Source organism: Lepidochelys kempii, chromosome 5 (assembly GCF_965140265.1).
Source record: "Lepidochelys kempii isolate rLepKem1 chromosome 5, rLepKem1.hap2, whole genome shotgun sequence".
Lineage (NCBI taxonomy): Eukaryota > Metazoa > Chordata > Testudines > Cheloniidae > Lepidochelys > Lepidochelys kempii.
The window spans coordinates 130,542,055-130,568,807 of NC_133260.1; the positions used below are offsets into that span (position 1 = coordinate 130,542,055).

The 26,753-nt window shown below is 43.9% G+C and overlaps 1 protein-coding gene across 7 annotated transcripts in view; it reads left to right on the top strand.

Moving 5' to 3' along the window:
* The window catches only part of DNAH6 (dynein axonemal heavy chain 6), a 192,229-nt gene that overhangs the window by 154,352 nt on the left and 11,124 nt on the right, over positions 1 to 26,753 (top strand). For 5 of the 7 annotated variants that reach the window (XM_073345870.1, XM_073345872.1, XM_073345871.1 and 2 more), the window contains 5 exons: positions 5,008 to 5,154; positions 11,121 to 11,259; positions 14,837 to 14,956; positions 20,302 to 20,423; positions 22,201 to 22,330. In XM_073345870.1, the coding sequence (XP_073201971.1) occupies positions 5,008 to 5,154; positions 11,121 to 11,259; positions 14,837 to 14,956; positions 20,302 to 20,423; positions 22,201 to 22,330 (658 nt within the window). Of the gene's footprint in view, positions 1 to 5,007; positions 5,155 to 11,120; positions 11,260 to 14,836; positions 14,957 to 20,301; positions 20,424 to 22,200; positions 22,331 to 26,753 lie in introns of those variants that run through there. The other 2 variants (XM_073345875.1, XM_073345877.1) reach the window with 2 other exon arrangements.

Below are 26,753 nucleotides of genomic sequence, written 5' to 3' on the forward strand. Positions count from 1 at the left end.
GCCTACAGCTGAGGGTGGTGAACCGTCCGGCCCTATTGGGCTGTTATGATTTTAATGTTTGGCAGTCGATGGCCAAATTTGTTGACTCCCTCCCAGAGGACCCCAGGAAAGAGTTCCAGGCCATCCTGGAAGAGGGGCAGGGAGTGGTGAGGGCGGCACTGCAGGCAGCTTCAGACGTGACTGATTCTGCAGCGTGGACCATGGCCTCAGCCATAGTAATGAGGAGAGTGGCTTGGCTGCAGTCCTCAGGCTTGTCAGTTGAGGTCCAACAGTCCATCCAAGACCTCCCATTCGATGGCCAGGCCCTGTTTGCAGAGAAAACAGACAAAAAGCTGCACGAGCTAAAGGACTCACGCACCACACTCAAGACCCTGGGCCTGTACACCCCAGGGCAGCAAAGAAACCAACTTAAGCTGCAGCCTCCCCATCAGTAGCGCAGCCAGCCTAGACAGGAACCCTTCCATAGGAAGGGCAAGGTTTACAAGTGCTGTCAGGGCCAGCAGCCATCTGCCTCAACGCAGGCTGGCTCTTCCCGCTTCCAGCAGGGATCAAAGTAGACATTTTGAGGGTGTGCCCGAGGGCGACATTCCAGCCACTGTCCTGGATCCTGCCCCCCTCCATTTCTCCAGCCGCCTTTCTTTTTTCCTCCCAGACTGGGCGTCTATAACTTCAGACCGTTGGGTCCTCAATTCTGTGGCGCAGGGCTATACTCTCCAATTTGTTTCAAACCCCACATCCCACACTCTCTCCACATTCCTCTTCAGGGACCCCTCTCATAAGAGTCTACTGCATCAGGAAGTACAAGTCCTGCTGCAGGCAGGGGTTGTGGAAGAAGTCCTCCTACACCTCAAGGGCAAGGGGTTCTACTCCCATTGCTTTCTGATCCCATCCTGGACCTGCGACTCCTCAACAAGTTTCTCAAGAGGGTGAAGTTCCGCATGGTCTCACTGGTCTCCATTATCACCTCCCTGGATCCAGGAGACTGATACGCTGCCCTTGACTTGAAGAATGTGTACTTTCATATAGTGATCTCTCAAGGACACAGTTGCTTCCTCCGCTTCACGGTGGGATCCGCATACAATCAGTTCGCAGTGCTCCCCTTCGGCCTGGCAACAGCACCAAGGGTGTTCACAAAGTGCATGCTGGTGGTGGTGGCTCACATCAGACGTCAAGGTATCCTGATCTACCCATACCTCGATGACTGGCTGGTCAAGGGTCACTCCAGGTCCAGGACACCATCGCAATGCTGCTGACAATGTGCAGGAGGTTAGGCCTGTGGATAAACAAGGAAAAATCAATGTTTGTCCCTGTACAAAGGATAGAGTTTATCAGGGTGGTCCTTGACTCCACCAGAGCAAAGGCATTTCTGCTGCATGACAGGTTCCAGATGATGGGGGACCTCATCACTGGAGTCTCTGCATTTCCTTTCACAACAGCCAGGGTCTGTCTGTGGCTGCTGGGCCACATGGCAGCGTGCACAAACATTGTCCACTATGCGAGGCTCCGGATGCGACCCCTCCAGCAGTGGTTGGCTACGGTCTATGCCCCATCCACGGATCACCTAGACAAGGTCGTCACCATCCCACCAAAGGTACTCACCATGTTGCAGTGGTGGACTGACCGTGGAACGATCCTCAACGGGGTCCCTTTCGACAGCCCACTACCTTTGGTGTCGCTGATATCGGATGCCTCGCCCCTTGGCTGGGGAGTGCACCTCGGCGTGACGTGGATGCAAAGTATGTGGTCCGCAGAGGAGATGACGTTGCATATAGATGTCAAAGTACTCAGGGTGGTTCACCTAGCCTTCGCGGTTTTCCTCCTGCAGTTATCCAGCTGAGTGGTTCGAGTGCTTATGGAAAACACAGCCTTGATGTTTTACATCAACAGGCAAGGGGGAGCGCGCTCATCGGCACTCTGTCAAGAAGCACCCTGCCTAAGGGATTTCTGCATCCAGCATGCTATCCACCCAGAGACCTGTCACCTTCCCGGTGTCAAGAACACTCTGGCAGATTGCCTCAGCAGGTCCTTCTTTTCTGACCTCGAGTGGTCGCACCACTCAGAAGCGGTCCAGAAGCTCTTCCAGAGGTGGGGAACTCCCCAAGTAGACCTGTTCGCTACCAGGCAGAAGAGGAAATGTCATCAGTTTTGCTCCCTGTAAGGCCTCGGCAAGGCTCTCTGACACCTTTCCCCTGTCCTGGTCGGGAGATCTGATGTATGCATTCCCACCCATCCCACTCGTCAGCAGACTCCTGTCAAAAATCAAGAGTAATAAGGCTTGAATCATTACGATTGTCCTGGCATGGCTGCGCCATCATTGCTTCGGCATGCTGTTGGATCTGGCAGTAGCCCTGCCATGGCCATTGCCCGACCTCCCAGACCTTCTCTCGCAAGACCACGGTCGCCTCCTGCACCCCAACCTCACCTCCCTCTACCTCACGGCATGAATGCTGCATGGTTGAACGCGGAGGAGCAAGCCTGCTCCAGGGAGGTGAAGCAGGTCCTTTTGGGAAGTAGAAAACCCTTCACTAGAGCGACTTACCTGGCAAAGTGGACGAGATTCTCCAACTGGGCATTTGAGTGTAGCTTCTTCCCTGCAGTCAATCTTGGAATACCTGCTCCTCTCAAAGAATTAGGGCCTGGCCCTCTCTTCTATCAAGGTTCATCTACTGCCATCTTGGCTTTTCCTCCACCGATCCGGTGTTCTCACACAAGATGTCCATCAGGTTCCTGAAAGACCTCAAAAGGCTCTTCCTGCCCGTTAGGGATCCTGTCCCACAATGGGACCTCAATCTGGTTCTCTCCATACTCACGGGTATGCCCTTTGAACTCTTCGGCTCTTGTTCCCTTTCCCACCTATTGTGGAAGGTCGCCTTCCTTGTGGCAGTGACATCGACTAGGTGAGTGTCAAAGATTAAAGCCCTGACCTTGGAACCGCCATATACGGTCTTCTACAAATATAAAGGACAGTTGGTACCACATCCAGCCTTCCTGCCGAAGGTGGTGTTTTCCTTCCATATCAACCAGGACATCTTCCTCCCAGTGTTCTGTCCTAAGCTGCACAAGACCAATGAGCAGAGGCAGCTGAACGCCTTGGACATGCAACCTGCCTTGGTGTTTTACCTGGAGCATACCAAGCCCTTTCACAGGTCGACACAGCTCTTCATTGCAACAGTGAACAGGATGAAGGGTCTTCCAGAGTCTTCTCAGAGGATCTCCAACTGGATCACTTCCTAGATCACAGATCTGTTATGAGCTGGCGCAGGTCCAACCACCGCCTCTGGTGAAAGCCCACCTAACGAGAGTGCAGGTGTCCTCGGCAGCCTTCCTGACACACGCCCTCATCCAGGACATTTGCAGAGTCGCCACGTGGTCTTTGGTTCACATGTTTACAGCACACTAGGTCATCACACAACAGGCCAGAGACCACGCTGAGTTCAGCAGAGCTGTGTTACAAGCTACACGTCCATGAACTCCTGCCCGCCTCCGTTGGTATTGCTTGGGGGTCACCAAATATGGAATGGACATGAACAAGCACTGGAAGAAGAAAAGACAGTTACCTTTTTCTATAACTGGTGTTCTTCAAGATGTGTTGCTCATGTCCATTCCATGACCCACTCTCCTTCCCCACTGTTGGAGTTCCAGCAAGAAGGAACTAGGGGTGGGGGGGACTGACGGCACCCCTTATACCGTGGCATACACACGCTGCTCCAGAGATAACTGTCTTTTCTATTCTTAAAGAAGGAAAAATGGCTACTTCCCATGGTTCTTCAGGATGACTGCCTACACAACCTCCCTACTTCTGCCAAGTCTTGAGTTAAAGATTCCTGAATTAATGGCAGAACTGAAAGGAGTTACGGGGAACCCTTCAGATGGTAGGAAGGGTGAGTGTACCCATCAGACACCGTTTTCTTCAAGGCTACAAGCTTCTATGCCAGGGCACAGACAGTGTGCTCCCTATGGGTTGTCATCTTAGAGAACTGCTGTTGAAACCAACAGTTTTATACATCCCTTGTGTATACCAGGTTGTTGTTCTCTCCCTCTGTTTTCTTGTTTATTTTTTAGCTTGGTATAACTTTACTAGTTAACTCAGTTAAGCATTATGGGATATATTATATGTGAACGATACTATAGAAAATGTAGTTGTAACATATTGTGCTCATTAGAATGTGGGAGGCACATGCCCTTCCCTTTAATAAAACTCCAGGAATGTTCTCCCTTCCCCAGTGGAACATACGTTGTGAAAAAACAGAAAAATCAGAAAGGTCCACCACTCACACCTTCTTTGTTGAAGCCAACACATGGATTCTATCATAGTCTGGTCCATTCGATTCTGTTCTATATAGGTTCTTATACTATACTCATCACCATAGGATCTGAGCACTTTCCAGTAGTTCCGTAAGTAACCTTCACTCTAATCCAGACACTCAAGGCTGGCAAGCTCTAGCTCCTTACAAATGTAGCCTGGGACAGCACCAAATGGAATACCCTGCTGAATGAAAGAGCTTACCCTGGCATGAACTCTGCTGTCCCTCCTGATCTTTGTAACCCTAATCCATTTAAATCAAGATACTGACTACTGCTGGCTGGACAGTCTTTCTGCCCAGTAGGACAGCCTTCTGCTAAACCAAGATCCGGAAGCTGGAAGCTGTTGTCTAAATAAAGCAGATAAATTGCAATAGTGTGTACTTGAATCACCCTTTTTGCTATTTTTATTTATTTATTCTAATTTGTGCCTGCACATTTGTGCACATTTTTTCCAATTTCTTTCTGCTCCAATTTTCCTTATTTTCATAACATAGCTTTTCATTTCCATATATTTTCTAGGGGAAATAATCAATGTGTTCATTTGGTTAAAACCTAAAGCTTAATGTAGATGAGTCTCCTCAATGTAGAAAATACAATTTACATGCAGATAGCCATTCAAGTGATCACTTGACAGCTCTGCAGTAAAAAAATGGAGAGCAGACTTATGTATATAACAAGAACTGGTTATTTTTCCCAATTCAGGTAACCAATGAGCCTCCAAAAGGACTTCGTGCAAACATCAGGCGGGCATTCACAGAGATGACGACTACGTTTTTTGAAGACAATATCCTTGGCATAAATTGGAGGAAAATGATTTTTGGCATTTGCTTCTTCCATGCTATCATTCAGGTATACCTGATGGTGTTAGTTCAGATAGCAGAGGTACTAAGATGCCATTACAAAATTAGTTCAATAAATCTGTTATATTCAGAATACGTCTGATGGAATCATAACTGAAATAGCAGTATTTTGTGCAAACCTTATTTAGCCATTAATTTCCAGAAACTAGAACTGTAAGTTATATTACAAATTAGGGCTGTCAATTAATTGCAGTTAACTCACGCAATTAAATCAAAAAAATTAATCACAATTAAAAAATTAATCATGATTAATCGCACTTAATAGAATACCAATTGAAATTTAGTAAATATTTTGGATGCTTTTCTACATTTTCAATATTAATTTCAATTACAACAAAGAATACAAAGTGCACAGTGCTCACTTTATATTATTATTTTTTATTACAAATATATGCACTGTAGAAATGATAAAAGAAATAGTATTTTTCAGTTCACCTCATACAAGTAGTGAAGTGCAATCTCTTTATCATGAAAGTGTAACTTACAAAGGCAGATTTTTTTGGTTACATAACTGCACTCAAAAACAAAACAATGTAAAACTTTAGAGCCTACAAGTCCACTCAGTCCTACTTCTTATTCTGCCAATTGCTAAGACAAACAAGTTTTTTATATTAACGGGAGATACTGCTTCCTGCTTCTTATTTACAATGTCACCTGAAAGTGAGAACAGGCATTTGTATGGCACTTTTGTAGCTGGCGTTGCAAGGTATTTACCTGCCAGATCTGTTGAACATTCATATGCCCCTTCATTCTTTGGCCACCATTCCAGAGGACATGCTTCCATGCTGATGATGCTCATTAAAAATATAATACATCAATTAAATTTGTGACTGTACTCCTTGCGGGAAGAATTGTATGTCTCCTGCTCTGTTTTACCCGCATTCTGCATATATTTCAAGTTATAGCAGTCTCGGGTGATGACCCAGCACATGTTCATTTTAAGAACACTTTCACAGCAGATTTGACACAACGCAAAGAAGGTACCGATGTGAGATTTCTAAAAGTAGCTACAAGCACTCGACCCAAGGTTTAAGAATCTCAAGAGCCATCCAAAATCTGAGAGGGACGAGGCATGGAGCATGCTTTTAGAAGTCTTAAAAGAGCAACACCTGCTTCATGATTTTTCCAGGGACTGAGGTGAGGCTGACTGGCCTGTAGTTTCCAGGATCCTCCCTCTTCCCTTTTTTAAAGATGGGCACTACATTAGCCTTTTTCCAGTCGTCCAGGACCTCCCCCGATTGCCATGAGTTTTCAAAGATAATGGCCAATGGCTCTGCAATCACATCCGCCAACTCCTTTAGCACTCTCGGATGCAGCTCATCTGGCCCCATGGACTTGTGCTTGTCCAGCTTTTCTAAATAGTCCTGAACCACTTCTTTCTCCACAGAGGGCTGGTCACCTCCTCCCCATGCTGTGCTGCCCAGTGCAGTAGTCTGGGAGCTGACCTTGTTCATGAAGACAGAGGCAAAAAAAGCATTGAGTACATTAGCTTTTTCCACATCCTCTGTCACGAGGTTGCCTCCTCATTCAGTAAGGGGCCCACACTTTCCTTGACTTTCTTCTTGCTGCTAACATACCTGAAGAAACCCTTCTTGTTACTCTTAACATTTCTTGCTAGCTGCAACTCCAGGTGTGATTTGGCCTTCCTGATTTCACTCCTGCATGCCCAAGCAATATTTTTATACTCTTCCTTGGTCCAATCTTCCACTTTTTGTATGCTTCTTTTTTGTGTTTAAGATCAGCAAGGATCTCACTGTTAAGCCAAGCTGGTTGCCTGCTATATTTACTATTCTTTCTACACATCGGGATGGTTTGTCCCTGTAATCTCAATAAGGATTCTTTAAAATACAGCCAGCTCTCCTGGACTCCTTTGCCCCTCATGTTGTTCTCCCAGGGGATCCTGCCCATCAGTTTCCCGAGCGAGTGAAAGTCTGCTTTTCTGAAGTACAGGGTCTGTTTTCTGCTGCTCTCCTTTCTTCCCTGTGTCAGGATCCTGAACTCGACCCTCTCATGGTCTCTGCCTCCCGGGTTCCCATCCACTTTTGCTTCCCCTACTAATTCTTCCCGGTTTGTGAACAGCAGGTCAAGAAGAGCTCCGCCCCTAGTTGGTTCCTCCAGCACTTGCACCAGGAAATTGTCCCCTACACTTTCCAAAAATTCCTGGATTGTCTGTGCACCACTGTATTGCTCTCCCAGCAGAAATCATGGTGATTGAAGTCTCCCATGAGAACCAGGGCCTGCGATCTAGTAACTTCCGTGAGTTGCCGGAAGAAAGCCTCGTCCACTTCATCCCCCTGGTCCGGTGGTCTACAGCAGACTCCCACAACAACATCACCCTTGTTGCTCACGCTTCTAAACTTAATCCAGAGACACTCAGGTTTTTCTGCAGTTTCATGCCTGAGCTCTGAGCAGTCATACTGCTCCCTTACATACAGTGCAACTCCCCGACCTTTTCTGCCCTGCCTGTCCTTCCTGAACAGTTTATATCCATCCATGACAGTACTCCAGTCATGTGAGTTATCCCACCAACTCTCTGTTATTCCAATCACATCATAATTCCTTGACTGTGCCAGGACTTCCAGTTCTCCCTGCTTGTTTCCCAGGCTTCTTGCATTTGTGTATAGGCGCTTGAGATAACTTGCTGTTTGTCCTGCTTTCTTAGTATGAGGCAGGAGCCCTTCCCTTTCATGCTCTCCTTCTCATGCTTCCTCCCCGTATCCCACTTCCCCACTTACCTTAGGGCTTTGGTCTCCTTCCCCCAGTGAACCTAGTTTAAAGCCCTCCTCACTAGATTAGCCAGCGTGCTTGTAAAGATGCTCTTCCCTCTCTTTGTTAGGTGGAGCCCGTCTTTGCCAGAACTCCTCCTTCTTGGAACACCGTCCCATGGTCAAAGAATCCAAAGCCTTCTCTCCGTCGCCACCTGCATAGCCATTCGTTGACTTCCACGATTCGACGGTCTCTACCCAGGCCATTTCCTTCCACGGGGAGGATGGACAAGAAACCACTTGTGCCTCAAACTCCTTTAGCCTTCTTCCCAGAGCCACGTAGTCCGCAGTGATCCGCTCAAGGTCATTCTTGGCAGTATCATTGGTGCCCACATGGAGAAGCAGGAAGGGGTAGCGATCCGAGGGCTTGATGAGTCTCGGCTGTCTCTCCGTCACATCGTGAATCCTAGTTCCTGGCAAGCAGCAGACTTCTCGGTTTTACCAGTCGGGGTGGCAGATAGATGACTCAGTCCCCCTTAGGAAGGAGTCCCTGACCACCACTACCCGCCTCCTTCTCTTGGGAGCGGTGGTCGTGAAACCCCCATCTCTAGGACAGTGCATCTCATGTCTTCCAATTGGTGAGGTCTCCTTCTGTTCCCTTCCCTCAGATGTATCATCTAGTCCACTCTCCGCATTAGTACCTGTGGAGAGAACATGAAAACGGTTCCTTACCTGTATCTGCATTGCTGGTACATGGACACTCCCCTTTCTTCTTCTGGAGGTCACATGCTGCCAAATTTCTTCACCGTCCTCCTGTCCCTGCTGCACAGCCTGCTCTGAATCTTCAGAACATTGTGTCCGTAGAAGCATATCCTGACATCTGTAGAGGAAATCTTCAGTTTCTCTTATGCAACGCAGGGTCAATAATTGTTCCTCCAGAGCTTGAACATTCTCTTCCAGTATGGAGACCAGCTTGCACTTTGTACAGACAAAGTCGCTTCTGTTCTGTGGAAGAAAGACAAACATGGCACATCCAGTGCAGGTCACAACAGCTGAACACCCCCCATCCATATTACCTTCCTTCTATGAGCTTCCTCGGGAGTTGTAGTGACTACTCAGAGAAGCCGGCAAGATGTAAGCCTCAGTGGGCTCTCCCCAGGCGAACTCCCTGTGTTAGCCTCTCTGCTGTTCGACATTCAGCTGGTTCGCAGCTGACCGGCTTTTTATGACAGTCACGCCCACTCAAGGCTCACCTGGAACAAAGCACTCCCAATTCACACTTTTCAAATAACCAATCAAGCACACGGTCAAACTGTCCCCACAACAGACACTCACCAACACAGCCTCCTTAATACAGCCCTTAGTGTACCTCCTCTCAGACAGCTCCCAGGCAAACTCCCTCTGTTAGCCTCTGTGCTGTTAGCCGCTCAGCTGGTTCGCAATGTTATCCTTGCTTAGCGTACTAGGTTGCTGCTGTCAGATTATTCATGAATGTTGCATTCATCTCACTTCAAGAAAAAATCACGGAATTATTTATTTTGAAAAATAATGCAATATTTGGAATTACATGAACTGGGCAGATAGAGAGATTAGACATGTAAGACTAGAAGATAGGTTGTCTCAAAATTCAACCTTTCCCATCTCTAATAGGGAGATTTATCTCCTAAGTGACCAAAAGCTAATACTTTACTTTTAATTGTACAGTAAGGGTTGGGGAATGGATAGAACGAAAGTTCAGCTGACCCATTGCTGGGGGGGAGTTGCAATGTGCTCATGGCATAAGACAACTTGAAATTACTACCCTCTCCTGTCCCAAGAGCCAGGAGGAAAATATGACTTGGGGGGAGTGTCCCTGAGGACTAGTGCCTTCAGGTGCTACTCATGGGTAAGGCTGCCATTTAGTAGTGGAGAATCATAGAATCATAGAATATCAGGGTTGGAAGGGACCTCAGGAGGTCATCTAGTCCAACCCCCTGCTCAAAGCAGGACCGATCCCCAATTAAATCAGAATCTGTGACTTCCAAAGACCTCTGTGACTTCAGCCAGCGCCGGCTGGGAGCTGAAGGGTCCCCAGCTGCCGCAGGAGGTAGGGAGGACCCCCGCAGCTCAGAGCTGTCAGCAGAAGGGGGCCCTGGAATTCTGAGACCCCATGGGTGGTGGGGGCCCCTGAAGCTCCCAGCCCACTGGCTCCCCATTTTGTCAGGGATATTTTTAATAAAAATCAGGGGTAGGTCACGGGTTTCTGTGACTTTTTCATTGTTGCCCGTGACCTGTCTGTAACTTTTACTAAAAATATCCTTGACAAAATCTTAGCCTTAGTCATGGGGCAAAAAAGCTTACACATTGCCCCTTGCTAAGGTCTGTGCTAATCTATCACTTTATCATTTCTGTTACAAAATTTGAAATTGCTATCAGAAGACAACGCCACATTAAGATATGATTGCTATCTATAAATATATCAGAGGGTTAAATAACGGAGAGGGAGAGGAATTATTTAAGCTCAGTACCAATGTGGACAGAAGAACAAGTGGATATAAACTGGTCATTGGGAAGTTTAGACTTGAAATTAGACGAAGGTTTCTAACCATCAGAGGAGTGAAGTTTTGGAATAGCCTTCCAAGGCAAGCAGTGGGGGCAAAAGACCTATCTGGCTTTAAGATTAGACTCGATAAGTTTATGGAGGAGATGGTATGATGGGATAACATGATTTTGGCAATTAATTGATCTTTAAATATTCATGGTAAATAGGCCCAATGGCCTGTGATGGGATGCTAGATGGGGTGGGATCTGAGTTACTACAGAAAATTCTTTCCTGGGTATCTGGCTGGTGAATCTTGCCCATATGCTCAGGGTTTAGCTGATCGCCATATTTGGGGTCAGGAAGGAATTTTCCTCCAGGGCAGATTGGAAGAGCCCTGGAGGTTTTTCGCCTTCCTCTGTAGCATGGGGCACGGGTCACTTGCTGGAGGATTCTCTGCTCCATGAAGACACACCATGACAGCCCAAGACACCTGGAAGACTTTAAATCATGATTTGAGGACTTCAGTAGCTCAGACATAGGTGAGAGGTTTTTCGCAGAAGTGGGTGGGTGAGATTCTGTGGTCTGCGTTGTGCAGGAGGTCAGACTAGATGATCATAATGGTCCCTTCTGACCTTAATATCTATGAATCTATGAATTAACAGTACAATTGCTCTGAGCATCCTGAACAAACTAATTTTACTCAGTTTTGCTTTTAATTTAATATTCAAGGAGAGGAAAAAGTTTGGACCTCTTGGGTGGAACATCTGCTATGAATTTAATGACAGCGATAGAGAATGTGCCTTACTGAACCTAAATCTTTACTGCCAAGAAGGAAAGATACCCTGGGATGCCCTAACTTACATAACAGGTACAGTGCTCAGATATTTTATTTTAACAGCTCCAGTATTAGCAGTTATCTACTTCTAGCATTCCTCAATAAACACAAGGCATTACTAAGCTATATAGCTACGTGCAACAACTTAGCAGGTCTAAGTTGATTATTTGTATAGGGCCATATTATGCTTTTACTTATAACCGTGGAATCCTACTGAAGTCAATACAATTATATGGGTTCTGTAATCAATCTTCACCTTTTATGGCATTTTAAAGTTGGAATCAGGGTAAGGCACTAGCTAAGTGCATGTCTACACTGGAATGGGCAGTGTAATTTCTGTCTTGGGTGGTCATAGCCACGCTAGCTCTGATTGAGTTAGTGCACTAAAAATAGAAGTGTAGACACAACAGTGTGAGCATCGGGATGGGCTAGCTGTCCTGCGTATGGTCTAGTCTAAAACCCTAGGTACCCTCGCCAATCCCTCTGCTTGTGCTGCTACATCCACACTTCTATTTTTAGCATACCAGCTCGATCAGAGCTAGCATGGGTATGTCTCCCTGAGGTGGAAATTACACCTCCAGCTCCAGGTTAGACATACCCATTCAAATGCTATCTAATAGACTGGCATCAAGGGCATAGGCCAAACAGCAAAGACCTGTGTGGTTTTGAAAAGTCCTAAGCTATGTCCATCCTGCAAAGTTTCTGTTTGGAATGATCTCCTGACTGGAGAAAATTAGCAGCCTTCTAACTTGATGACCCGAGCATATAAATCTCAGCATTCAGAGCTATTGTGGACACGTAGGAGCATCAAGTTATGACCCCTCCAATGGAAACCTGATATCAAAGTGGCAATATCCAAACAGCTGCTTAATTACCCATAGCAACAAGATAATCATCATGCAGATTATATCTAGTTTACTCCTTGAGCAAGAAGAAAAGAAAATTGTCAGCTCTCACTTTACAGAGTCAAATATAAGTGATTTAAAAATTCTTCAGCAACTGTGGAGAGACTGATAAAGCTAATCTAACCATTAGTAATCACCATTGTATAGGATAGCAAACCAAAGCCTTTGTTCAAAAGCAGTTCTTTATACTTTAAAAAATCTTTTCAGGAACACACAGAGGCCTGATTCATCACAGTGTAACTCCAGCTTCTGAGTGTAACTACATTGATTTCAGTGCAGTAACAACAGTGTAAAACTGGAGTAAAATAGTAATGGGTAGGCACTTCCTTCTGAAAGTAAAACAGCTTGGAACTCCGAGCTCATTGCATTCTCTACTGGTACCATGCAGTCAGCACTGACCCAAGAATAGAGATTATTATAATTTCTGGGTTTTGACAGCAAGAATTTAAGGTAATTTTTCTTCACAATTTCAGTAATGTTCCTCTTTGCTTTGCTGCTTAGCTCTGCTAAGTAGATTTTAGTTTGCATAATTAGTTAGACAGGAAACAAAAATGGTAGTTTTATGATAAAAATAATTAAAGTGATTTATGAAGGAATAAAAACCGTCTTCCAAAGAGTACAGTAAAAAAAATAGAAACATATTCACAGTGGTTTAGGCAAAACATATCTGATCCCTTATTCTAAGATGTCCTTCTAGATTACCCCTGAAATGTGAAAATGCTTTTCACATATCTATTTCATGGTGGTTTATAATTTTTTACTTAATATTTCCTTTATCACAAACCCTGTAATTTCGTTGTAGTATTCCACAGTGTTAGAATTGCTTTTATAGTAGTTACTTCACAAGATAGGTATGTGAATATAACAGTTAAGCGTCTCTCTTTGCCTAGTTTCAGAGTGGTAGCCATGTTAGTCTGTATCAGCAAAAACAATGAGGAGTCCTTGTGGCACCTTAGAGAATAACAAATTTATTTGGGTTTAGCCCATGAAAGCCTATGCCCAAATAAATGTGTTAGTTTCTAAGGTGCCACAAGGACTCCTCATTCTCTTTGCCTAGTTTTACATTTTTCCCATTAGTTACCTGTACTATACAGCAAAAAATGCTTTTCCAATGTAAGTGAAAAATAGGTCCCATTATTCTGTTCTGTGTTTTGTCAAGCTGAAGATTAAAACTACTGTAAATTCTCTAAAAAAGAAAAGGAGTACTTGTGGAACCTTAGAGACTAACAAATTTATTTGAGCACAAGCTTTCGTGAGCTATAGCTCACTTCATCCACGAAATGATCATCATCACGAAAGCTTATGCTCAGATAGTTTGTTACAGTCTCTAAGGTGCCACAAGTACAATTTAAGGTAAAGGCCAGGTTGCAGGATGGAATATTGATTACAGTGCCAATGCAAGCCCATAGGGGGCCATAAGCAGGAATATTTTTGTGGGCCCTTCACCCATGCTCAACACATACTAATAATTAATAGGAGACCCCCTTGAGCTGCTCAGGGCCCTAAGCAATTGCTTAGTCTGCTTATGCCTAGCGCCAGCTCTGCCTAATGACTCCTCCCCTAATTTGCCCCACAACGTGAAAGTTCTTTCGGTCTCCCTATGATGGCCTCTTTTCAGATCCCTGTATGTAGTTAGATACTGTTGAATATATTACTCTAATGAGATTATATATAGAAGGCAGTGTTTCTGTATAGCTTTACTAAAGTCAAGATATACCACATCTACTGCTTCCCCCCCATCCACAAGGCTTGCTACCCTGTCAAAGAAAGATATCAGGTTGGTTTGACATGATTTGTTCTTGACAAATCCATGTTGACTGTTACTTATCACCTTATTATCTTCTAGATGTTTACAAATTGATTGCTTAATTATTTGCTCCATTATCTTTCTGGGTACAGAAGCTAAGCTGACTGGTCTGTAATTCCCCAGGTTGTCCTTATTTCCCTTTTTATAGATTGACACTATATTTGACCTTTTCCAGTATTCTGGAATCTCTCCTGTCTTCCATGACTTTTCAAAGATATTTGCTAATGGCTCAGATATCTCCTCAGTCAGGTCCTTTAGTATTCTAGGGTGCATTTCATCAGCCCCTGGTGACTTGAAGACATCTAATTTGTCCAAGTAATTTTTAACTTGTTCTTTCCCTATTTTAGTCTCTTCTGATCCTACCTCATTTTCACTGGCATTCACTGTTAGATGTCCAATCACCACCAACCTTCTTGGTGAAAACCGAAACAAAGAAGTCATTACGCACCTCTCCAATGTCCACATTTTCTGTTATTATTCCCCTTCCCCCCCATTGAGTAACGGACCTACCCTGTCCTTGGTCTTCCTCTTGCTTCTAATGTATTTGTAGAATGTTTTCTTGTTACCCTTTATATCTCTTGCTAGTTTACATATACAGCTGCAGTAATTACATGCTCAAATTAGGCACATAATTGTGTGCAACTTGTTTGAAAATCTGACATTTTTTATTAGTTGACTTAGATGTATTGCAGTGTCAGATTTTATCAATCACTTTAATGAGTAAAAAAAAAATCTTTCTGACAGTTAAACACTCTTATTTCCATTAAAGTGACGCACAAAAATCATGCTATCCTGAATTCTAGGAAAGATGAATGTTAAAATTTAAAAAAGTAAAAGCTTTTTAATATGTGAATTGTTATATGACATTGTAATCTGTAAAAATCAAACACTGTTTCAGGTGAAATTACATATGGAGGGCGAGTTACAGACACCTGGGATCAGAGGTGCCTGCGTACAGTCTTAAAGAGGTTTTTTTCTCCTGAAACATTAGAATATGATTACAAATACTCCAAATCAGGTAAATACAATTAGAATTGTAGAGGATTTCCATTTAGGTTAATGCAAACTGTTTGTCTATCACATTTTTTTATGATTTTGTGTATTTAATTCTGTATTTGTGTTGTAGAAAAATTCTGGTCTTTCTGTGATGGATCTTGCATCAGTCAATGGGGTCTGGTTCTCTCTGTGTGTCTAAGAACTGGATAACAAGCTTAGTTAAAGTCTCCCTAGTTTTTTATTGAGAAAAATGTCTCTTGCCCCACAGAGGACATTATTGGTAGTGTATCTCCTTCCATTTCCACAGACAGAAGTCTCTGACTCAGAAGTATATTTTCCAAAAAGAAGCTTTTGGCCCAAATTTTGCAGTATTTGAGAACCTGTGAACCTTGAGGTCTGTTGTGGACTTCCTAAGATTTTCAGGGACTCCGTAGAATGTGGGTCTTCTGTGAAAAGTCACTATGTAAAATGTTAACTTCTTACTCTCATCCTTGCACCTGATTCTCTTCTCACACTATTTTTACACTACACTAGCCCCATTGATGTCCATGGAGTTACTCATGATTTACTCCAGTGTAAATGAAAGGAAAATTAGTCCCACAATATGAATATAGTTATATCTGCTGAATTTAGTGACAAAACTATTTTTGCTTGTATTATATACTTCAGTTAGCACTGCTGAGCCAACACAATTAATGGTAATAATTGTCAATTCTAACTTATAGATCTTAGAACACATTGCAAAGATGAATAAACATTATTATCTCCATTTTACAGATGGAGAAACTGAAGCACAGAGAGGTTAAGGGTGAGATTTGCAAAAGTGCTCAGTCCACTCGGTTCCCACGGTTCTCAAAAGGGCTCATCTTAATCGAAACACTTTTTAAAATATGGCTCCCCAAATAGGAACTCATAAGTGGCTCATGGTCACATAGTGAGCCAATGGCAGCACTGGAAATAGAACCCAAGTCTACTGACTTCCTGTCTAGTGCCATATCTAGTGGATGATGCTACCCCCCTTTCTCTCTAAGAAAGAGAGAACTGGATTGTATCTAATCCTTCTTGCACATCAACAGACTTGTTTGCTAAAATCCAATAAATTACAGTTGAGCAAACCCACTGAAGACAATAGGGTTGCCCAGGTGTCATCAAGGGCATAATCTAAAGACAAAGAGCTTGTGCATGTGTAATTGAGGGCAGAATTTGGCCTGCAGAACCTTTATAGAATCATAGAATCATAGAATATCAGGGTTGGAAGGGACCCCTGAAGGTCATCTAGTCCAACCCCCTGCTCAAAGCAGGACCAATTCCCAGTTAAATCATCCCAGCCAGGGCTTTGTCAAGCCTGACCTTAAAAACCTCTAAGGAAGGAGATTCTACCACCTCCCTAGGTAACGCATTCCAGTGTTTCACCACCCTCTTAGTGAAAAAGTTTTTCCTAATATCCAATCTAAACCTCCCCCACTGCAACTTGAGACCATTACTCCTCGTTCTGTCATCTGCTACCATTGAGAACAGTCTAGAGCCATCCTCTTTGGAACCCCCTTTCAGGTAGTTGAAAGCAGCTATCAAATCCCCCCTCATTCTTCTCTTCTGCAGGCTAAACAATCCCAGCTCCCTCAGCCTCTCCTCATAACTCATGTGTTCCAGTCCCCTAATCATTTTTGTTGCCCTTCGCTGGACTCTCTCCAATTTATCCACATCCTTCTTGAAGTGTGGGGCCCAAAACTGGACACAGTACTCCAGATGAGGCCTCACCAATGTCGAATAGAGGGGAACGATCACGTCCCTCGATCTGCTCGCTATGCCCCTACTTATACATCCCAAAATGCCATTGGCCTTCTTGGCAACAAGGGCACACTGCTGACTCATATCCAGCTTCTCGTCCACTGTCACCCCTAGGTCCGTTTCCGCAGAACTGCTGCCTAGTCATTCGGTCCCTAGTCTGTAGCTGTGCATTGGGTTCTTCCGTCCTAAGTGCAGGACCCTGCACTTATCCTTATTGAACCTCATCAAATTCCTTTTGGCCCAATCTTCCAATTGGTCTAGGTCCTTCTGTATCCTATCCCTCCCCTCCAGCGTATCTACCACTCCTCCCAGTTTAGTATCATCCGCAAATTTGCTGAGAGTGCAATCCACACCATCCTCCAGATCATTTATGAAGATATTGAATAAAACCGGCCCCAGGACCGACCCTTGGGGCACTCCACTTGATACCGGCTGCCAACTAGACATGGAGCCATTGATCACTACCCGTTGAGCCTGACAATTTAGCCAGCTTTCTACCCACCTTATAGTGCATTCATCCAGCCCATACTTCCTTAACTTGGTGACAAGAATACTATGGGAGACCGTGTCAAAAGCTTTGCTAAAGTCAAGAAACAATACATCCACTGCTTTCCCTTCATCCACAGAACCAGTAATCTCATCATAAAAGGCGATTAGATTAGTCAGGCATGACCTTCCCTTGGTGAATCCATGCTGGCTGTTCCTGATCACTTTCCTCTCATGCAAGTGCTTCAGGATTGATTCTTTGAGGACCTGCTCCATGATTTTTCCAGGGACTGCGGTGAGGCTGACTGGCCTGTAGTTCCCAGGATCTTCCTTCTTCCCTTTTTTAAAGATTGGCACTACATTAGCCTTTTTCCAGTCATCCGGGACTTCCCCGGTTCGCCACGAGTTTTCAAAGATAATGGCCAGTGGCTCTGCAATCACAGCCGCCAATTCCTTCAGCACTCTCGGATGCAACTCGTCCGGCCCCATGGGCTTGTGCACGTCCAGCTTTTCTAAATAGTCCCTAACCGCCTCTATCTCCACAGAGGGCTGGCCATCTCTTCCGCATTTTGTGATGCCCAGCGCAGCAGTCTGGGAGCTGACCTTGTTAGTGAAAACAGAGGCAAAAAAAGCATTGAGTACATTAGCTTTTTCCACATCCTCTGTCACTAGGTTGCCTCCCTCATTCAGTAAGGGGCCCACACATTCCTTGGCTTTCTTCTTGTTGCCAACATACCTGAAGAAACCCTTCTTGTTACTCTTGACATCTCTGGCTAGCTGCAGCTCCAGGTGCGATTTGGCCCTCCTGGTAACATTCCTACATGCCCGAGCAATATTTTTATACTCTTCCCTGGTCATATGTCCAACCTTCCACTTCTTGTAAACTTCTTTTTTATGTTTAAGATCCGCTAGGATTTCACCATTAAGCCAAGCTGGTCGCCTGCCATATTTACTATTCTTTCGACTCATCGGGATGGTTTGTCCCTGTAACCTCAACAGGGATTCCTTGAAATACAGCCAGCTCTCCTGGACTCCTTTCCCCTTCAAGTTAGTCCCCCAGGGGATCCTGGCCATCCGTTCCCTGAAGGAGTCGAAGTCTGCTTTCCTGAAGTCCAGGGTCCGTATCCTGCTGCTTACCTTTCTTCCCTTATGCTGGGTAATTGTGTGTGAGAACCTATCTTGACTTGCATATTCCAGGGTGAATGGCAGGAATAGCAGATTAGGAAAAAAACCGTATTTTTACTTGGGACCTGAGCATATCTGATCTGGAAATGCCAGAGAGATGACAAGCCTCGAACTCCACTGCTATTTTTACAGAGCCACTTCTCTGATTAGAGCTGTACTTTAAAGTCCTTACCAGAACTGGCCCCGTTAAAGGACTTAGGGGGGCTAAAAGTTTAGCACAACCAGGAAGATTCCAGTATTGCTGTAGGGTTTATAACTCCCAATGTATCCTGCTGATGGTGCTAAATCTTTTTACTCTGGCCATCTTCAGGGAGAAGGGGAGCTCTCTTGCTTCCCATTAAATATTGAAAAGCTGCATAGCACCATGCTCAACAGGTGTTTGAGGTGGATCCCACTGCTACAAGCACTGCACATTGTCAGCATTCTCTGCCTGAAATATGTGGCCAGAGTGTCAAACTAAGAGATGATCAGAGGGACATTTCTCACTAATTTGGGAGCATTTTATACCCCCTTTGCACTGTTGCAAATGACTACACAAGGCACAGTGCAATGGAGAGTCAAGCCCATCAAGTTTGGATTTCTCCTCCTTGAGCTGGGCTGCTCCTAAGATTCCTTTTTTCAGGACTGCGGCACTCACCCCCTCCCCAGAAAGGCTCTTCCACCTCCCTTGTTATCAGTGTGAGGCAGTGAACCACCTGTCTCAGTGACTCACCAGAACCCACTTCACCATTTCTGTATCTATTTTTGGTACTTGTATGGCACCCATCATGGTAGCCTCTGAATGCCTGGCAATCGTTAATGTACCTATCTTCCCAGAACCCCTAAGAGACAGGGCAGTGCTATGATCCCCATTGTACAGATAGCGAACAGAGGTACACAGAGGGCAAGTGACTTGCCCAAGGTCACACAGCAACTCTGTGGTGGAGCAAGGACTTGGGCCCAGATCTCCAAAGTCTGAGGCTTGTGCCCTGACCACTGGACCCTCCTCTGCTCTGTCCTACACACACAACTTCAATACCCTTAATGCCATTTATTCATGTCCCTTTATATGTATTTCCCTGGAAGAACAGGGGGAGCAGAGAAGAGAATTTAATTTCAGTTTCTTGAATAGCCATCACAGGCCAGTGACAGATTGCACTTACTTCAGTCCAGCACTTATCATCTCAGCCACACCAGTCTTTCCTTCTTCCAGGCCTGGTAGTTACGCTGTTAACAGATGGCAATTAGTTATGAGTAGTTAGCCCTAGTTGTGTAAGTTGCTGAGTAGCTAGAAGCCTCCAAAGAGGAAAAGCACTGTAATGACCCACCAGAGAGTTGGAAGGCCAGTCAGGAACTAACCTGGGGCTCACTATACCAGTGTGAGTTGCCACTTCAGCTCAGCAGTCAAGCCTGTGAAAGCCGTTTGTTTCTTTTTATTTTAAATAAAGTTTGTTCTGTCTATGGGATATAACAAGCAACATCCCATATCCTGCTCCTGTTTTTACATTGTTTCCTCAGGCAACAAATATCCAGTTGTTTTTCTGTTCCAGAATATAACCTGTTTGCTTCAAAAGTTCTAGTTCCTCTGAAATGCTAAGACACGCTAATGCAAAACATGAAAATGTGAGACTTTTGGCCCTACCTTTGTAAAATTCTGCCTCTAACAATTTTATAGTGTCAGAATCTGATATATGCCTGTCACTCATAATGAAAAATGTTACCATCCAAATGTATTTTAAAGCATATTCATATAGATGTTTTGTTGTTTACGTGGTGAATTCCTTTACTTCTTTGAATGTGCTTTCAATAATTTAAGTTTTTCGCTAATAATATACAATATATACATTTTGACATTTCCATACATTTTTGCTCATTTATTTCACAATAAAACATTTTAATGTGGAATCTGTATGTGCATTTCTGTAATAGGTATATATTTTGCCCCTATGGCTGATAGTTTGCAAGATTATAAAGACTATATTGAACATTTTCCTTTGATCGACGACCCAGAAATATTTGGAATGCATGAGAACGCCAATTTGGCTTTCCAGGTTTGTAGGCTTTTCTTAAATACATGTTCTAAATTAAGCTACATAGTATAATTCATTTAATATCATTAAAGGGAGAATTTGATTTAATAATTATAGTTTGTTAAGCAGAAATAACAAGCAGGAATTGCTAGGCAATCCACCCTAATCATTAGATTTATTTTTTCCCATATGTAACTCCCGAATGTTTTCTTTAACCACTTTCCTGTCAAGCTGCGTTTTAATGAAGTGCACCATGATTTATGCTGGACAGTTGTTTATTGACATTGATTCTATCCTTAGTTTTACACAAATCAGCCTCTTCTCATGGGACATTATAATTCCTGATTAGACGGATGAGACATGTGAAGGAATACTGACAACCTGTTCAGAACACACACATTTATATTTATTAATTTATTATATTTATGCATTTTCACTGGAGGGACCCAAACAATCTTCCAGAATCCTTAAATACCACCCTCATAGTAGTCTAGGAAAAACAGCATTACACACATACAAACACTCATTAAAAATAGCTAGATAATGTGGTTGAGATTTTGAAAGCAGACTAGGGGATTTAGACACAGATGGGTGGGACTCAAGTGATCTGGGTTCAGTTTCTGGCTCCACCAAAGAATTGGTGGCCTTAGGCAAGTCACTTAAACTCTGTGTGTCTTTGTTCCCTATCTGTAAAATGGGGATAGTGATACTTCCTTTCTCCCACCCTTAGAATTATCTATTTAATTTAAGAGCTCTCCAGGAGAGAGACTGTCTCTTATGATGTGTATGTACAGCACCTACCACAATAGGGCTTTGATCTTGTTGGGTAGCTTCAAGGTGCTACTATAACATAATGATCTTTCATTAATTTAGTGGAAGTTAAGTGTCTAAGTCCCCTAGACTGCTTTGAAAATCTCAACTACACACTCTCTCTTCCACACACAATACACCATTGAAAAGCAATATCTTTTGTCTGTCATAAGCACTGAATTAGAAAAACATCCACTTTTGCTTGTAGTATAATATTAATTCTAAAAACTAGACTAATGTAGCAATAAGCTTACGGCCCAGCACCATAAAAGCAAAAGACTGTCATACCACGTAAAAAACCAGAAGATAAACTACACATTATCTAATAAACTTTGGTCCTAGGGGTTTGAAGCAGGGATTTTATAACTTCCAATACTAAGATAATTAAAAACATTAAAATTTTAACTCAACTCCCTTAACTTTATAGTCTCATTCAGTATATACTGCAGTAAGTTTAATGAACTAATTTAGAAACATCCTGAGAAAAAAATGCCCATTTCACACTTTTCTGTAGAAAGCAGCAAAAATTAATGTTAGTTTTAGATAAGTCAGTGGGGAAAATATTAACAAATCTTTTTTATCTAATTTTAAATGTTTATACTGAATTCCAGCAGCATCAAAGGTCTGGAATTCAGTGCAGTGGAATGGATGCATTTTATAAGAGAGAGGTTGAGAAAAATGATACCCATTATGATAAATATATAACACACTCAATGATCATGGGGACTTATTTCTTATGGTAACAATAGCTGGTCAAAAAAGCCACCTAAAAACAGAGCAAAGTTCTATTTACAGATTTCAATTACATTTTCAAGTAAATTCAAGAATGAAAATATCATGAACAAATGCTAAAATTTTCCTTGGAAGTAATTGGTTCTGAATATAAACACCTAAAAAAAAACAAGAGAGAGAGATTAAAATATTTAAGTAATAACTTGTGATGGCAAATTTTTAAAGGTACACGGCTTTTCTGTTTTTCTCTTTGCAGCGTAAAGAGACTAGCACTTTAATCACAACAATACTTGAGGTTCAGCCAAGATCAACTGCACAAGGATCAGGAAAAAGCAATGATGAAATTGTTCAAGAGCTTGCTAGCACTATCTTGACAAAACTGTCTGGTAGGATAGTGGTGTTAATGTGTTTTTGTCAATATTACTACATATATATAATGGTATTTGGGAAAAATATGTTTGTTTGTTTGTTTTTTTTGGTTTGTTGATAAAGAACCTTTTGCTTAATTCCTTATCTAGGAAAAGTGTTATCACTGGAGGTATATGGTGGTATCAGACATGAATGTATCTCCACACTGAAACAATAAACATACATGTAACTACATGTAAACAGAACTTGTTAAAATGGATCAAAAATATACTGTACTTTAAATGATAAAAGGGGAAAAAACCAACAATTCATAATTAACCTATAGCACTTGCTTCATATGGGGGAGATTTTCACAGGGACAAGGCATGGTTAGGCACCTAACAATCATTTGTGCCTTTGAAAATCATTCCCCAAAGTGTTTACTGAGACAGAAAACATACTAGAATTCAAAACATTTTGTATGGATAATCAAAATATCCAGATTTACACTAGCTAGAATATACATTTATAGAGGATAACAACTTTTATGCTTCAGAATGTAAAACTATCAACAGCTGTGTGGGGTTAAGACTACACTGTCATCATAGCTATGTTATTGCATAGTGATAATGGTTTATGCCTTCCTTTAAAGCATCTGATACTGGCCATTACTGGAGACAGGATATTTGACTAGATAGAGCAGAGAGAGACCAGTGGTCTGATCCAGTATGGCATATCCTGCTAGTTGTGTCTGGTATATAGACACAGTGGGGAAGACATCCCCAGAGAAGGGTGGTGATTCAGGTGCTTAAATCCTGTAAAAGTCAATGGACTTTAAGTACGTGCTTTAAAGTAAAGCACGTGCTTACGTGTTTTCCTGATTTTTCTTAGTCAAAAGATCTCTTCCTTAATGTTTATTCGTGAGTGTGAGAGGACGGCCTATAAAATGAGAACAGAAACAGAAAATATTCTCAGCTTGGGGCTAAACCCAGTGCTGTATGGCCTGGCTGTAGAGACCTGCCTTCCCAAAGGCATTCTCCCTTTTCCATTTTCTAAACAGCCACTCTTAAATATCTTCTCTCCAGCACCTATTCAAGAAGAGGGGCAAGCTTAACTGGCACTAACAACCTGCGCAGTGGAGAACAAAGGGGAGCCTCTGCACATTGGGACAGGAAGTTTAAGATGTGCAACTAAAGGCCTCAGTTCAGCAATCAAACCTGCACAGCGAGTCATCATTTACCCTCACAGAAAATCCTGAGGAAGTCAATGGGAGTCCATGCTGCCAGGCTCTTATGCATACACAGAACCCCATTGACTGCAGTGGGATTCCAAGCAGGCAGAAGGGTCCTACCATGTGATTCTGATTGCAGTGTGAGGGCATAAATTATGTTGTGAGATTTAGCTATTGCATATAAATGCAGTGTTAAGAGATCCTTCCATAAAATAATGTGCCTAAGAGCTAGGGGAATGTAGTGCCAATCTTTAAAAAAGGGAAGAAGGAGGATCCTGGGAACTACAGGCCAGTCAGCCTCACCTCAGTCCCTGGAAAAATCATGGAGCAGGTCCTCAAAGAATCAATTCTGAAGCACTTACATGAGAGGAAAGTGATCAGGAACAGTCAGCATGGATTCACCAAGGGAAGGTCATGCCTGACTAATCTAATCACCTTCTATGATGAGATTACTGGTTCTGTGAATGAAGGGAAAGCAATGGATGTATTGTTTCTTGACTTTAGCAAAGCTTTTGACACGGTCTCCCACAGTATTCTTGTCAGCAAGTTAAAGAAGTATAGGCTGGATGAATGCACTATAAGGTGGGTAGAAAGTTGGCTAGATTGTCGGGCTCAACGGGTAATGATCAATGGCTCTACGTCTAGTTGGCAGCCGGTGTCAAGTGGAGTGCCCCAGGAGTCGGTCCTGGGGCCGGTTTTGTTCAAGATCTTCATAAATGATCTGGAGGATGGTGTGGATTGCACTCTCAGCAAATTTGTGGATGATACTAAACTGGGAGGAGTGGTAGATACGCTGGAGGGCAGGGATAGGATACAGAGTGACCTAGACAAATTGGAGGATTGGGCCAAAAGAAATCTGATGAGGTTCAATAAGGACAAGTGCAGGGTCCTGCACTTAGGACGGAAGAACCCAATGCACAGCTACAGACTAGGGACCGAATGGCTAGGCAGCAGTTCTGCGGAAAAGGACCTAGGGGTGACAGTGGACGAGAAGCTGGATATGAGTCAGCAGTGTGCCCTTGTTGCCAAGAAGGCCAATGGCATTTTGGGATGTATATGTAGGGGCATAGCGAGCAGATCGAGGGACGTGATCGTCCCCCTCTATTCAACATTGGTGAGGCCTCATCTGGAGTACTGTGTCCAGTTTTGGGCCCCACACTACAAGAAGGATGTGGATAAATTGGAAAGAGTCCAGCGAAGGGCAACAAAAATGATTAGGGGTCTGGAACACATGACTTATGAGGAGAGGCTGAGGGAACTGGGATTGTTTAGTCTGCAGAAGAGAAGAATGAGGGGGGATGTGATAGCTGCTTTCAACTACCTGAGAGATGGTTCTAGACTATTCTCAGTGGTAGAAGAGGACAGGACAAGGAGTAATGGTCTCAAGTTGCAGTGGGGGAGGTTTAAGTTGGATATTAGGAAAAACTTTTTCACTAGGAGGGTGGTGAAACACTGGAATGCGTTACCTAGGGAGGTGGTAGAATCTCCTTCCTTAGAAGTTTTTAAGGTCAGGCTTGACAAAGCCCTGGCTGGGATGATTTAATTGGGGGTTGGTCCTGCTTTTGAGCAGGGGGTTGGACTAGATGACCTACTGAGGTCCCTTCCAACCCTGATATTCTATGATTCTATGAATGTGTCATTAAAACTGTTCACCAGAAAACAATGAAGATTCCCTTAGCGGAACAAAGGCTGAATCTTGTTGCTATGATATCCTGTCATACCAATTAGTTTGTCAGAACATAAGATTTTCTAAACAGTTGTGACTGTTAAATCCTTGTACAATAATTACAGTTTTTTAAATTATGCACCACTGTGCTGTTAATATGCAAACACGTCAGGTGCAATTATCTGCATGTGGTGTTTTTTTCTAAACTCTTGCCCCAGCTAGCGAAATATCACTGAAATTCTCTGCTCCGTAATCATTGTGAAGATGTTTAATTTGTTCCCATTTTAAAAAGAATGTGTTTCAATATGTTTTTAATGTCAAATGGTTTAATGGTTTCTCTTTGGAGAGGGGTGGAACTTCTTGATTTTCAAACATATGTTTTGGAAATTTTTCTCACTAAAGTGTACATTTTATTTTCAAGGGAAAATGTTGTTTGTACACTCTGTATTTGGTGAACTGTTTTCATGCTCACAGTTCTGCATGTTAAACAGCAGCACCATGAGAAGAATCAAATTTACTCTAACAACAAGAGGCCAAATCTTCAACTGGGGGTAATTGGCACCACTCCATTGACTTCAGTTCAGCTGATTTGTACCAGCTGAGTCTCTGGGCTTTCTTGTCCAAACATGTATATTGTTAGGGACAAATCCTGCCCCTCCTGTGAGGGTACGGAGGGCACTGGGTCCTGCTGCCTCTCTGCTACATGGAAGATTTTGCGTCCCTGTGGGACACAGATCATAGCTCTACCCAGGCTTCCCTGCACATCGTTACCCAGAAGGGATTCAGAAGGGAAGTGGGACTGGTGGGTGCACCACTCAATGATCCATCACTAAGGCTAAGATTTTTGTCATGGATATTTTTAGTAAAAGTCGTGGACAGATCACGGGCAATAAAGAAAAATTCACGGAAGCCTGTGACCTGTCCCTGACTTTTACTAAAAATATCAATGACAAAATGGATGGGACTGGGCAGCTGCGGGGTGGCTGGGAGCTCTGGGGTGCCCCACCACCTGTAGGACCTCAGAGCTCCAGGGTCCCCCTGCCCCCTCACCAGCAGCGGGGAGCATTATGGGAATCCCCCTGCCACTACCGCAATGGGGAGCTGCCGGTGTCCCCCTGCCCCGCAGTAGCGGCTGGGGAGCTGTGGGGTTCCCCCTATCCTGCGGCAGCAGTGGGGAGCAACAGGGGTCCCCCATCCTATGGTGGTGACTGGGGAGCTGCGGGGGTCCCCCTGCCCTGCAGCAGCAGCAGGGAGCTGCGGGGATCCCCCTGCCCTGCGGTGGCAGTGGGGGTCCCCCGTCCCACTGCAGCAGCCGGGAGTTGCGGGGTACCCCCTCTGCCTACAGCGGCTGGGAGCTGCGGGGTACCTCCACTGCCCATGGCAGTTGAGAGCTTGGGGGCCCGCTGCCTCAGACGACAGGGGTACCTTACAGCTCCCTGCCGCTCCCGGGCTGAGGTCACGGGGGTCTTTGGAAGTCATGGATTCCGCGACCTCCATGAGAAAACCATAGCCTTATCCATTGCTCAGTCTCCCTGTGTGAGGGAAGGTGGGCATGGTGGAGGCG